The 15,403-nt window shown below is 40.8% G+C and overlaps 1 protein-coding gene across 1 annotated transcript in view; it reads left to right on the top strand.

The window, feature by feature from the left end:
- Window positions 1-15,403, top strand: part of LAMA4 (laminin subunit alpha 4) — a 150,694-nt gene that overhangs the window by 94,165 nt on the left and 41,126 nt on the right. Inside the window, exons 21-26 of the mRNA XM_061623652.1 lie at window positions 944-1,106; window positions 3,429-3,556; window positions 7,496-7,667; window positions 8,274-8,405; window positions 9,630-9,772; window positions 15,141-15,279. Coding sequence (XP_061479636.1) covers window positions 944-1,106; window positions 3,429-3,556; window positions 7,496-7,667; window positions 8,274-8,405; window positions 9,630-9,772; window positions 15,141-15,279 — 877 coding nt within the window. The remainder of the gene's footprint in view (window positions 1-943; window positions 1,107-3,428; window positions 3,557-7,495; window positions 7,668-8,273; window positions 8,406-9,629; window positions 9,773-15,140; window positions 15,280-15,403) is intronic.

Here is a 15,403-nt window from a genome sequence, read left to right as displayed (position 1 = left end):
CCACCGTATTAGTGGGGCCCTACTGTACATGATTTTATTGTGAGCAGCCCTGAGGGCAGGATAGAAATATTTTCAATAATTTTTAAAATAAATATTTATTTATTTAAAACATTTATATACTACTTAATCATTTGCATTTCTAAGCAGTGTACATAAAAACAAACCATACATAAAATAAACAGTTGAACAATAAAATCATCATAAAGCCAAACATTACTTTAAAATGCCTACTGAAACAAGAAAGTTTAATCCACTTTAATTGTACAAACCTAGAGTTCCAGTATCAATTTGAATCCTTCACACAATATACTGACAGCTTTTTTATCCTTTTAAGCAGGAAAAAAAGGTCTGTCACCATTTAAAATGGCAATCAGCATCCTCTCAGACACTTCTGCCCATTAGAACGCCAGGAACATTGTTGGTAAAGAAAAAGAAGATAGCTGCTCCATTAGACATCTTAAGAGACTTTAAAAAACCCTCCTCTGCCTTGTATTAAATAGCTAACTCCTGCCCTACCCCACCCCACCTCTGAAATTGTTTGGAATTCATACACACATATACACACAAGTGGCAGAAAATCCATTACTTCCTCTTTTTTTCAGTCTCTTACGATTGCATAAGCACATAGGAGGCTAAATTGGGCTTAAGAGTTAGACTTACCATATAAAAAATCCAAGAGAGTCTGCCTCTGAGTATTCTGAAATTATTTTTCTTCCTTTAGAGCTACAGCTCTTTCCTTCCAAAGAAACAAAATAAAGCAAGAGCATGGTCTAGATTCTGTAGTTAAGGTCTTCCTTTCAAAGGGTAGAATTACAGACAAATGTTTTTGTTTCTGATTTTAAAATAATTAATTTGAAATTTACTTTTTTCCCAAAAAATTGTTTAACAAGTTTTTCATGAGTAAGAGATATGACCATGGGTCCCATTTCTCATCTTTCAACAGGATTGGTAAGCATGGCAAAGTGTTTTTAACTGTACCAAGTCTCAGAAGTACAGCTGAGGAAAAGTTTATTAAAAAAGAAGAGGTCCCTGGGGATGATGCTCTGTTGAATCTGGAACCTAAAAATGCAGTTTTCTATGTTGGCGGAGTGCCTCCAGATTTTAAGGTAAGAAAAATCATTATACCATTCATGGCTCCACTCTGGCAAAACTCTATTTTTCAGTAGCGGTTTAATTATTAAGCTGTATCTTTATCTTGGAAATACCTTAAGAGCAAGCTTTAGATGCTTCCACATGGGAGTTTATTGTGGAATCGGTGCTACTCATGGATGCATGTTTTTTGCAACATCCACAATGTCATCATGAAAATGTCAGTCTGGGTTTTTTTTACACTTAATCCAGATTTCTCCTTACCATGGAAAATCTGATAAGTAAAAATCCATTATACATCTGCAATCATCATTGTTGTATTAACTCATTAATGCTTTTTTTGTGTGGATGATGTCTCATGTGTGGTGCCATTTTAATTGTGTGGTCTTTATCAGCACACCCATACTTCAGTTTATCCTCATCTGAGCACAACCTAACCATGGTGCTTCCAGTGGCCCACAATACCAAATGAAAGACACCTATTTCCACTTTCTGCTGCATGCTGAAGGCACATCCTAACAACCCAGTTTTGAGGAGCCGTTCTCTCAGGATCACCACACATTACATATGGGGATTACCTCAGAGACTGTAATCACAGTACATACTTTGGGCTTTCTTCAAAATAAGATAAACTTCTTTCCAAATTTTGGTATTTTATTGCTTCTGGCTAGATTTTTTTAGATGAGGAGAACATAAATGCTTTGTTATACTGTTAATGGTAATGGGGGCCTACAGGATATTCCACATTTTTTTATATTTCCACTCACTCTCCAATCCTGCCAAATCAAACAGCAGATTGATATAGCTGAACATGAATTTTGTTCAAGACCTCAGTATTAATAATAATAAATGAAAAAGATATCCCCTTCTCCCTGCAAAAAAAGTACAAGCTTTCATTTGCAAACCTGTTGCAAAACATGAAAATTAAAGGCTGGTAACATTTTGTCTTGTGCTGTTCAGGACTTTGTCTTAAAGCATACCTGTGTGCATGCCCAGAATGGAAAAAGGTAGTAGAAGGCCGGAGATGAATGATTAGGAGGAGGGACACAAAAACATAGCCCAGATACATTCTAACTCTGCCCACCAGTGTGGATGGCAATAAAATAGCAATAACTGAAAAAAATGGAATATATAAAAGGCCAAACAAGAGATGGATTGATTCCATAAGGGAAGCCACAGACCTGAACTTACAAGATCTGAACAGGGTGGTTCACAACAGATGCTCTTGGAGATCACTGATTCATAGGGTCGCCATAAGTCATAGTCGACTTGAAGGCACATAACAACAACAACAAAATAGAAGCTTATGTGCCAATTATTCACACACAAAAAGTCAGCTGTGTGATATAAAGCCCCTGTCTGGAAGAATCCTTGACAGACAATTGCCCAGATCCTAAGATTTCCAAAGGGGACCCATGGAAGTTAAACTGCTTTTAGAAATTGGTTTCCATTGGTCTATTGGTCTATGCCCTAATCAAGCCTGTATTTCTAAGCACGGACAAAATTCACTATCAAGGCCAAACATTACAGTGAACGGAATCTAAAAGTGTGGTCAGGTGATAAATCTGTTTTACTATGATGAGGCTTTGGATGAAAGGAAGGAAAAAGCAAGTACCTGGACTTTGTTCAGTCAAGGTCTGTGCATGTATCTGTATCCTGGGTTGGAACATGAGTTTAAGTACCATAACTAAGGCCTTAATCCTAACCCCATTTAACTGGAATTGTACCTCATTGGGACTTACTTCTGAGTAGGCATGGCTAGGATTGCACCATAAGTAACATAACCAAGACACTGTTGAAAGAAAGCAACAACATTGGATAAAGGAATAGTCCAAATGAAAGCGAAAACTAGTTGTGGAAGAAATATATTTTGAGCAGGAATTTAATGAAGATGAAAATGGCTTCACAGACAGAGAGAGAAATTATTTTAGCCAACGTGGGCAGCGTTAGAGAGAGGTTGCAAAGACAAAGTAAAAGAAGTTCAAAGGTAAACTCACAGCAACTAAGTGTACAGTGACTAATAAAAAGAGTAAGGAGAATAAAAAGAGATGAAGGAAAACACATATTTGGGCAGAGCAATGAAGAGCCTTAAAGGAATTTGCAAGTGATGTGGACATAATCTGGCACTGAGAAGAAATACACAGGGAGATAGAGGTGAGATTATAATAGTCATGGGGACATGGTTGGAGTCAGAGCATTAAGCAAGGTAAACCAAGGCTAGCCTGCACATGACCCTTTTGCAGGTGTGGATTGGCTCACTAACATCAAAAACAGGACTCTGGCCCTTACCTAATGGCATTGACTTGAATAGCATTTCTGTTGCTCCGTTCTCTCTCCAGCTCCCTCCAAGCTTGGATCTGCCTGGCTTCACTGGCTGCTTGGAGCTTGCGACGTTGAATGATGATGTCATCAGCTTGTACAATTTCAAAAATATCTATAACATCCCCAAATCAGTACCCTGTGCCAGGTAAGATGAATTGTATTCATTGTACATCTCACAATGGGATAGAATGGAACACACTAAGTAGTGCTTTTCTCTTTACTATGATCATTCTCATGGACATGTAGAATGGATTTAATATGCATGTCGAAAAGAGAGGTTGGAAGGGCATATGATCTCATTTCACTTTCCCAAGTGCTTATAAGAACTTGGCCATTTCTTCTTTGTCATGGTCAGCCTTCTGGATAGCCTTCTGGATACCTGCAATTATTATTGCAATATTTATGACTCCCTTTTTTATTACAGAAGCTATGCAAGGTCGTCAGAGAAGACCCACTGAAGTTAATACACATGACTAAGTTAGGCTCATTAATTCAAATGGGTCTACTCTGGGTAGAACTCAGATGAATATAATGCTACAAAACAGCCTTACACATAGTGGTTATGCTGTGCATTGTTCCCAAAAGCCATTCAAGGCAGCCAGTAATGGAACATAGAAAACTGCTTTATATCAAGTTAGATCATTTGTGCGTCTGCTTCAGTATTATCTACACTGACTGCAGGGCTGGCCCCAGGCATGCCAGGGCCCTTGGGCACCAGCCTGCCCTGGGGTCTGGCACACGCACACACACACACCACACCTACCTACCAGGTGGGCAGAGGAGCGGGAAGTCGGGCAGGTGGGATGGCGGGCAAGGAAGTGAGCGGGGGTGGGGGGAGAGTGAGCAAGTGAGCAAGCAGGTGGGGGGAGGGGGAGCAGGCAGGGGGAAGGGGAGCAGGGGGAGGGTGAGCAAGGGAGTGGGCAGGGGGCGGGCAAGCAAGCAGGGCTGGGATGGCGGGCAAGCAAGCGAGCAGGAGGGAGAGCGAGTGGGTGGGGGGAGGGCAAGTGAGGGCAAGTGAGGGCAGGGGCAGAGGGCAAGCAGGCAGGCATGGGGAAGATGGAGCATGCAAGTGTGGGCAGGCCGGCGAGAAGGCAGGCAGCTCCCTCCCTGCAATCCGCAGCAGGGAGCCTGCCGCGGAAGGGAAGCGCTACTCCACCACCATAACGAGGGGCCCTCAGGGTCCCCTGTGGGCCACGGGGCCCTCAGCCAGGGCCCCACCTGGCTGCCCTTTGGAGCCGGCCCTGACTGACTGGCACATGTTTTCCAGGATTTCAGACAGGAATCTTTCCCAGCCCTACATGGAGGAGTCAGGATTTGAATTCAGGGCCTTCTGCATTGCAAACAGTGACATTCTATCACTGAGCTACAGCCCTTTCCCAGTTGCTTTCTGTTGGCTATTGGGATATAACCTTACATATTCCTCACTTTATAGATTGGATATTTAATTTGCCGTTTCCTTAACATTAAACTACTGGTGCTGGAAATATGAATCAAATTTACTGACTCAGTTAAAGCATACTCCCTTTTAAATTTTTTATTCTCCATAAACCACAGGATAACTTGACAGGTTTTTATCTCTAAAACAAAGTATTTGTGCTATATAACATGTAACCTTGGCTTGTGCTCTCTTGATCCTGAAACAGAAATATTTGTGCCTTGCCCTAGCCTGTTCAGTACAAATTCTGAAGAGCAAAGAAAGTATCAGATTAATTTACCATGAACATTAGGAGGAGAATTTTTAGTTTATGATAAACATAGATAACAGAGAAGAAATAGAAACTCTCTGGAAATGTGCTCACTGAAACATGTCACAAAATTTAATTTACCCTTGAGGGAAGCATATTAAAATCAAAACTGCCTTTTTCCCAATGATATGTAAAAGTTCAGGTGCCTAAAATATTGCACCTTTATGTGTGCAATTATCACCACTTATTTTGTTGCAGTAGGGCCCCACTTATACGGCAGGTTAGGGACCAGACCCCCGCGGTAAAGCGAAAACCGCCAAAAAGCAGAACATTGATCAGCTGTAGTGTGGGGAGCTCCAGCTGACAGCGCTTGGCCCCTGAAGCTCCCCCCGCAACAGCTGATTGGTGTTCTGCTTTTCTGTGCATTGCTCTCCCCCCCCCCGCTCACTCGCCCTCGTTATGGTGGGGGAGTAGTGTTTCCCTTCTGCGGCAGGCTCTCTGCCGCAGATCACAGGGAGGAAGCTGCCCGCCCGCCCGCGCCTGCTTGCTCGCCCTCCGCCGCCTCCCTGGCTTGTCCCCAATTGCCTGCTGGCTCATTCACTCGCCCTCTGCCACCTCCCTGGCTCGTCCCCCCCTTGCCCGCTGGCTTGCTCACTCGCCCTCTGCCAGCTCCCTCACTCATCCCCCCTTGCCCACTCGCCCTCCCCCTGCCTGTTCACGCACTCGCTCACTCTCCGCTGCCTCCCTCACTCGTCCCCCCTTGCCCTCTCGCATGTGTAGAGATGCATATTTAGAAATTATTCATAAAATTTAAATAGAAATAGAATCCATCTCACACAGAGTGGTAGACTGTAACCAGGTGACCTGTGTGCCTGCTTAATCTGTGACCCAGGTACTAGCCACTGATGCACAACTTCAGTGTTTCTGCTTTCGCTTCTTATGGTTCTTTGTCTTTAAACTGCACTTCGAGTGGACAGCAAGTAAGAGACAACTTAAAACAGAGGACTGCCTCTTCTGTTAAATAAGGCACAAAGCCACCCAAGCAAGCTGCCAAGCCTGGGTGGGAATGCTGAATCAAAAAAAATGCAGCTTCTCCACCCTTACTTGTTGCCATGAAACAAGATGCCTGTAAACTAAGGACATATTCATAACAGAGGTCCCATCATTGGGCAGACACCTATTTTTAAAAGCTCAAGTGGGATTTGTTGAAATCTGTTCCCCAGCGCCTTGACCATGTAGCTGCATGACATTTAGCCTAGTCACACATGCCTCTTTATTGCTTGATTATTCAGTACGAGTTAATGGACATTCATGTCTTAAACCATTAGTTCAGTGATCATCCCTTCCTGTTGAGCATGTCTGAGACCCCTGTTGACAGAAACAGGAACTTTAGAAACTGCCTTATACCAAGTCAGATCATTGATCCATCATGCTTAGTATTGTCTACACTGGCCGGCAGCAGCTCTCCAGGGTTTCAGGCAGGGAACGTTCCCAGTCATACATGGAGATGCCAAGGACCGAACCTGGAATATTGTACATGCACAGCAGATATTCTGCCCTCTCCAAATGATGTTACATCCGCCTTATTTTACAAACATTTTCATATAAGGACTCCTCAGTAGATCATATCAACTTCTGAACCTCCTTGCACACTTCCCCCATTTACAACAAAATGCGCAAGCAAAAATAACACAAACAGTTCCAGTGAATTTTAAATAAACTGGGCATCTTAACTGTATAATACCAGTGGATAATAAACTGCTGTATGCCTTACCATTGGCTGTACTTTGTTCAGATCAACAACCTTGTTTCCTGATTTTCCCCTTTCAATTTTGAAATTACTGAATTCTTCAATAACAATCTCAATAGGGCAGAGCATGTTTTATTTATTTATTTATATCCCACCTTTCCTCCAAGAAGCTTAAAGTGGTGTACAAACATAGTTCTCCCCTTCTCCATTTTATCCTCACAACAGCCCTGTAAGGTAGGTTAGGCTGAGAGTCAGTGACTGGCCTAAGGTCACCCAGTGAGGTCCATGACCCAAATGGGGATTCGAACCCTGATTTCCCAGCCCCTAGTCTGACATTTCAGAGCTTGGAAAAGTTACTTTTTTTGAACTACAACTCCCATCAGCCCCAGCCAGCATGGCCGCTGGATTGGGCTGATGGGAGTTGTAGTTCAAAAAAGTAACTTTTCCAAGCTCTTCTAACCACAACACTACACTACACTACTTATCTATTTTATATTGTATTTTATTGTATTAATTGTACGTCGCCTAGAGTGGCCATTAATTCGGCCAGATAGGCGACTCAAAAATAAAATTTTATTATTATTATTACTGGCTCTCTGATCCCAGTGTTCTGGGTTTTTTTCTTTGCCTCTTTTCTTCTTCACCCTAGGAATAAGCTGGCCTTTACCCAGAGCCGGGCCGTAAACTATTTCTTTGATGGCTCTGGCTATGCTTTGGTGAGGCAAATTGAGAGAAGAGGGAAGTTTGGCCTTGTGACTCGCTTTGACGTAGAAGTTCGGACACCAACACATAACGGACTTCTCCTCCTGATGGTTAATGGAGTAAGTAAAAAAGAAAAGTCCTAGTCTTATTTTTCATTTCCCACTTATTTTATATCTGCTGCGGTATAATGCAAAACAAACTTTTTAAATTCTGTTTCTGAATAAAATTCTCATTGAGGTCATTCTTCGCCTATGTGGTACCTGCCCTCTCTCAAGTAAACCCATTAGAATAACAATAGGTTAAAGAAGTTAACAAGTCTACAGGTATTCTAGCATGGTATCACCTGAGCAAATCCAAGCATTGAAGCTGATTTACGATAGCTTCAGAGCGTAAAGTGAGGGTTGGATCCAGAAATGCTTTGTGTGAGTAGGAAAGCACTTTCACCTGTGCATAGTCCCACCCCACCCCCAATTACAGTCCATACACCCCAAACCACACTGCTCCAAAGGATTCTGGGAGCTGAAGTGGGGAGGAGAGAGCATGAAAGCACTATCGCACAAGGGGAACTCAGCTCATGCTTCTCTTATACCCACACATTTAAAACTAATAACCAGTAGATTCTTATACTGATGAACAATTTGTGAAACCTTATAAATATTTGTAAAAGCTCCAAAATACAAGTCCTTTCAGGTAAATCTTACTGGTTTTATGTGTGTGTTGTGCAGAGTATGTTCTTCAGCCTAGAGATGCAGAATGGATACCTATATCTACAGTACGACTTTGGCTTCAGCAGTGGACCTGTGATTCTAGAAGATTCTTTGAAGAAAGCTCTGATTAATGATGCAAAATTCCATGAGGTATAGATGCTTATATTGTTATTGACTTTTTGAAATTTGGTTTTATTGTCTTTTTTACAATTAGTATTAGTATTATTATCAAAACAGTTATCTGCCTTAGGTGCTTTATGTAGAAAGACGGGATGTAAACTGAAAAGATAAACAATGAGTAAGTAAATAAGGATAGGTTATTCAGTAAAATATATTGATATGGTATAATAATTTTTTTTAAAAAACCACTTGTCCCATGGAAAATAACACACTCTTTCCTAAAATAGGTTGAAGTGACAACAAACTCTCTGAAACATACCGAGAGAGAGAGATAGACCAAGAAATATGGGGCCTAAGATATTTTCTTCCCACTCCCTTCTTCCTCCCTCCCTCCAGGATATTAGTTTCCCATGTGCAAGGGGACCCTGAGGAATATAAGCCCTAGTTACACATTGCTTGCTTATAAGATGTTTCCACAATTATTTGGAGTGGTTCCACAGTTACACCCTTCCCTCTGATTTCAAGCCTTCCTGAAGCAGCCATATTTTGCCTGCGATTGTCTCAAGGGAAAGCCCTAACGTATGAGCCCCCACTCGCGTGTAGGGTCTCTGCATGATTTGGACACATACACAACTGGGTGTCTTGGTCACATAGCACAGGAACATCTGCATTAGGGTCAGACATAACGCCAGGGGGCACATCTAAAAGTGCAGCCCTGCTCTAAATAACCTTGGTAATGCCTTACATGCAAATACTGTATGAAGAGGGGCTATTGTTTTCATGACAGAGACCTATACCTCCCCGGTCGCTGGAATATTAAAATTCCAGGTAGCAGGAGGAAAGGTTAGATTTTACAGCCCTCCAGATCTCCCTCTGTGCGCTCTTATAGCTGCCACCGCAAGGTCAAGCTGATATGAGAGTAGGAGAGGAGAGGAGTTCTTCAGATTGGATTGCAAACTGAACCAAATAAGAACTCTGGGCCCTGTTACTTTAGATCCTTTGACACTGGAGATGCTAGGAATAGAAGCTTCTGCACACAAAACATGTGCTTTAACCACTATCCCTATGGGCCCTTTCTATTCTGCCTATTTACATCTGTAAAACAATTACGAATAAACAGTAAACAGTAAATAAAGCCTCTCTCTGTCTTTCTTAAAAGTCCTCTTATTTTACAAACCCTTAATGAAACTTTCTACAATTCAGTTATACTTGCATTATATGTGATGTCGTTTTTAATCTTTTTTTCCATTTCAGATATCTGTTATATACCACAATTCCAAGAAAATGATCTTGTTGGTGGATAGGAGACATATAAAAAGTGTGGAAAATGAAAAGCAAAGCATGCCATTTACTGATGTCTATATAGGAGGGGCTCCTACTGAGATTTTAAAATCTAGGTTGGTTTATAATCCAGTTTTAGTCTCTAATACTTTTTAAGCAATTTCTTGTTTATACATTGATATCAATCTACTGATATCCAAGAGGAAAAATATGTCTTTAGGGAGACCAGTTTGCACAAATTGTGTATTTCTTTCTTTCTTTTTCAATTTCAGATAGTCCTACCCTGTCTTTTAGGGCAACTCCTCACAAAGTAGCTTACAATAAAAACATAAAAACAATTAATTAGACATAATGAAAACAACATCAGATTAAAAACATATAAAGGAGGCCACCAATAAGACAAAAAAGGTTGATAATTTTTTTTTAAAAAGGAACTGTTTTAAAGGCCATGAGAGAGAGGGCTGTGGCGTTTCCAGGCATTCTGCAAGTATGGGGCCACCACTAAAAATGCCTGTCACTGGTACTTACCAAGTTCTTGTGGGTGGTGGTGGCCAACCTTTATGACACATTATGAGGCAGAACCACTCTATTATGCATTACAGTACACATGCAATCCCCAATTCCTTTGGGTGGCTTTGGTTCTAGTTTACTTAGGTAGGGAGTAAGCAGCAGCCCAGTGCTACAAAGGTAGGAATTTGGGAGAAATATGATTTAGTTTGCATTTAAAGGGAACTTATGTTCCAAAACAATATGCAAACTGAAACTAACCATCATTCAAAATTCCCTAAACTTTGCAATGCCATTATCCAGCCAAATAATGTGTACAAAATGCATATAGTAGGGTAAGGTCTGCATATAAATTAGGGATGGGCAAGGATTCAGCTGAATTCAGATTTAGTACCAGCTTTTTCAGTGGTCTGAAAAAACATGAATCAATACTGCCTCTCAGGTTGATAGAATACTTTCAGAGCAACCCAACCAACAGATTGCATCCCTAATACTTGTTATATGCCTTCAAGTCAACTATGACTTATGGTGACCCTATGAATCAGCGACCTCTAATAACATCTGTTATGAACCACCCTGTTCAGATCTTGTAAGTTCAGGTCTCCCTTTATGGAATCAACCCATCTCTTGTTTGGTCTTCCTCTTTTTCTACTCCCTTCTGTTTTTCCCAGCATTAATCTCTTTTCTAGTGAATCATGTCTTCTCATTATGTGTCCAAAGTATGATAACTTCAGTTTCATCATTTTAGCTTCTAGTGATAGTTCTGGTTTAATTTGTTCTAACACCCAGTGTGTTTTTCACAGTCAATGATATGTGCAAAGCTCACCTCCAACACCACATTTCAAATGAGTTGATTTTTCTCTTATCCACTTTTTTCACTGTCCAACTTTCACATCCATCCATACAGATCGGGAATACCATGGTCCGAATGATCCTGCCTTTAGTGTTCAGTGATACATCTGTGCATTTAAGGACCTTTTCTAGTTCTCATAGCTGCCCTCGCCAGTTCTAGCCGCCTTCTTATTTCTTGACTGTTGTCTCCGTCTTGGTTAATGACTGTGCCAAGGTATTGATAATCCTTGACAAGTTCAATGTCCTCATTGTCAACTTTAAAGTTACATAAATCTTCTGTTGTCATTACTTTAGTCTTCTCGACGTTCAGCTATAGTCCTGCTTTTGTGCTTTCCTCTTTAACTTTCATCAGCATTCGTTTCAAAGCATTATTGGTTTCTGCTAGTAGTATCATCTGCCTATCTTAAATTATTGATATTTCTCCCTCCAATTTTCACACCTCCTTCATCTTGGTCCAATCCTGCTTTCCGTATGATATGTTCTGTGTATAGATTAAATAAATAGGGTGATAAAATACAGCCCTGTCTCACACCCATTTCGATTAGGAACCAATCAGTTTCTCCATATTCTTACAGTAGTCTGTTATCCAGAATATAGGTTGGGTATCAGGAAAATCAGATGCTGTGGCATTCCCCATTTCTTTTAAAGCATTCCATAGTTTTTCATGATCTACACAGTCAGAGGCTTTGTGGTAATCTATAAAGGACAGGGTGATTTTCTTCTGAAATTCCTTGATCCGTTCTATTATCCAACATATGTTTGCGATATGATCTCTGGTATCTCTTCCCTTTCTAAATCCAGCTGGGACGTCTGGCATTTCTCACTCCATATATGGTAAGAGCCTTTGTTGTAGAATCTTGAGCATTACTTTATTTGCATGGGATAGTAAGGCAATAGTTCAATAAATACTGCATTCCCTGGGATCCCCTTTCTTTGGAATTGGGATATGTATTGAACACTTCCAGTCTGTGGGCCATTGTTTACTTTTCCATATTTCTTGACAGATTTTTGTCAAAAATTGGACAGATTCAGTCTCAGCTTGTAGCAACTCTATTGGTATGCCATCTGTTCCTGGTGATTTGTTTCTTCCAAGTATTTTAAGAGCGGTTTTCACCTCACATTCTAAAATTTCTGGTTCTTCATCATATGGTTCCTCCATGAATGAATCTGCCATCCTGGCATCTCTTGTATAGAGTTCTTCAGTGTATTGCTTCCATCTTCCTTTTATTTCATCTTGGTCAGTCTGTTCCCCTGCTGATTATTCAACATCCCTACTCTTCATTTAAATTTCCCTTTAATTTCTCTGATCTTTTGGAATAGGGCTCTTGTTCAACCCCTTTTTTGTTGTCCTCTTCTATTTCTATACAATAACTATTGTAATAGTTCTCTTTGTCCCTACGTACTAGACGCTGCATTGTTGCATTTAGGATTCTGTGTTTCTATCTCCTTTTGCTTTTGCTTTCCTTCTCTCTTTAACCATTTGAAGAGGTTCTTCAGTCACTGAGGTCTTTTTTTTTAACTAGAGGTATTGTCTTTTTGCATTCTTCCCTGATAATGTCTCTGACTTCACTCCATAGTTCTTCTGGCTCTCTGTCAACCAAGTTTAAAGCCTGTTCCTTATTTGAGCTTTATATTCTTCTGGGATGTTATTTAAATTGTATTTTGGCATTATGATTGCTTTGTTGTTCTTCTTTTGCTTTACTGTGATGTCTGATATTACCAGTTCATGATCTGTATCGCAATCTGCTCCTGGTCTTGTTTATGTAGAAACTATGGAACTTCTCCATCTTCTGCTACCAATTATATAATCAATGTGACCATTTGGTGATGTCCACATGTACAGTCATCTTTTTGGTTGCTCAAAAAATTAGTTTGCAAAAACAAATAATTGGCTTCACAGAATTCAATAAGTCTTTCTCCCGCTTCATTTCTATCTCCTAAGCCTCATTTCCTCACAATTCCTAGTTCTTCTCTGTTCCCTACTTTTGCATTCCAGTCCCCCATGATTATCAGCACATCTTGTTTTGGTGTGTGATCCCATTGCTTCCTGTACTTCTGCGTAAAATCTCTCCAATACCTCTTCTTCAGCATTAGCCATTGGAACATACACTTGGATGATGGTTATGTTAATAGGTTTTCTGTTAAATCTCATTGATACCACTCGCTCAGACCTTGCATTATAGCTCCTAATTGCTAATCCCTTCTCACTATTAAAGCAACCCAATTTCTTCTTAATTTCTCATTTCCTGCATAAAATATTTTATAGTTGCCTGATTGAAAATGTCCCATTACTGTCCATTTTAATTCACTCATGCCAAGTATTGTAATGTTGATACGTTCCATTTCTTGCTTGACAATTTCTAACTTTCCCTGGTTCATGCTTCTCACATTCCATGTTCCTATTGTGTGCGTCATACAATTCCGGACTCTCCTTTCGCATCTGTGTGCAACAGCCTCTGGGCTTCCTTTCGGTTTTGACCCAGCTGCGTCATTAGTCACAGCGCTAGTCGTACTTGTCCTTTGTTCTTCCCCAGTAGCTCGGTGAGTGCCTTCTGACCTGGGGGTCTCATCTTCCAGCACTATCTCGTGTTGCATTTTGGATACTCTGTTCATAGGGTTTTCGTGGTAAGAGGTATTCAGAGGTGGTTTCCCATTGCCTTCATCTGAGTTTGGATGCATCTTACTCTGGTGTCTCAGCTTTGCCCATTCTGCCTTGGATGCCCCTGCTTGGTGTCTAGCCTCTTGGTTTCAGCTTCTTTGACACTCTCAAACCCCCTCACCATGTTAAGGTGTGCATCCTAGAGGGGGATCCCTAATACAAATACATATATTTGTGAAAATAATAAGGAAAAATTCCTTATATTAAGAAAATTGCTTTGCAAAAGTGTGTATACTAGGCAAAATTGCATTAAACATGTGTCTATTGTATTAAAAATGTGTATATTATCCAGTTCTCGTTTAGGTGTGCCATAAACTTCAGCTGCTTGTGTCAGTTGTGGTAGCTGTGCTGCAGATTTGCCACTCAACCTGTGTTCTCTAATATAGGTAGATGTCTTCTCTATCTAGAACTCTGTTGCTGAAAGAACATTCTTGAGGTTTTTCTTGGAGTGCAGCATAATGGTGTTTAAACACTGATCTTGTATGTTTGCCAAAAAGCAGTGCCAACTTTGCAATAAGGCTACACAAGTGATTGCGGTAAACCACCTTGTTTCTGGATCCAAAAACTCCTACTAGTGCCAATGTGGGTGGCAATTTAAACTAGAATACTGTTCTTCAAGCTATATTTTGTGTGGATAGCCAGAACAATAATCAACAGAAAGTGACCATTTCTGAAAGATGCACTTAGCGTGTAACTTGCAGGTTTTTAGAAGTATGTTCTGCTACATAACACACATTTTTGTTATCTACATAGGTTTGGGAGGAGCAAAAAATTTTCCTAGGAGGAGGTTTCAGATCCAGAAACTAATGTTACCATTTGAATAGGGAGCATGAACTCTTGCAGCCTTGACTTGCATAAAGTCCAAATGCTGTGCTGTAGATACAACAGAGTGATTTAGTGCCAGTATTATGGAAACAACTGCTGCTTCCAGAGATATCACCACATGTCACCATTCAGTAAAACTTTTTTTAAGCATGTAGATGGAGCAGGACTAGTGACCGTTTTCCTGCAATTCAGGCTTCATAGACCCTTGAAGATGAGTAATGCTGTAAATTGTTACAATGTGATGCATCTAGCTAGCAATAGCTAATATCATTGTTCTCTGGCAGGAAATGAGAGGGGAAAGCATGATTAGGGAGAGGGGAAAGCAACATGTCAGTAGATGTGGAGCTGCCACACATTTGCACAATGTTGACCCTGCCATCATTGTTGCTTCCCAATGACTGGTAATAAAAGTGCTCTGCCCTACCCTCTTGAACATCCTGCAAGTGGCAATAGGCTACTCCCTACAACAAACCACCGCTGCATCTCAGACTGAACCTAGCAGGATAGACAAACCTCACACAATATTTTTGTATCTATGTTTGTGCATGCTGTGGCTCTATGCAGTATGACAGCTTCAAGTGTCTTTACTATCAGGTTGCCAGTCAGACTTTTCCCCCTGAATAAATATTGTGTCTTCACAGTAGTGTCAGCTCACACCTGGCCATCAGTACAGGCTTCAGGGGCTGTATGAAAGGCTTCCAGTTCCAAAAGAAGGACTTCAACTTGTTAGAGGAGCCAGGAACTTTGGGAATTGGCTATGGATGTCCAGAAGAATCACTTGTAAGTGATGGTACATGCATCTTCTGTTTTTGTTTTTTTCCTAAATGTATATATTCTGATATTTTTCCCTTTGAAATCCTTTATTTGCGTTAGCTACAAGCCATTGCAATTGAAATGTATGCAA

The sequence above is a fragment of the Rhineura floridana genome, chromosome 4, assembly GCF_030035675.1.
Source record: "Rhineura floridana isolate rRhiFlo1 chromosome 4, rRhiFlo1.hap2, whole genome shotgun sequence".
Classification (NCBI taxonomy): domain Eukaryota; kingdom Metazoa; phylum Chordata; class Lepidosauria; order Squamata; family Rhineuridae; genus Rhineura; species Rhineura floridana.
This window is presented reverse-complemented; position numbering and strand designations above follow the sequence as displayed.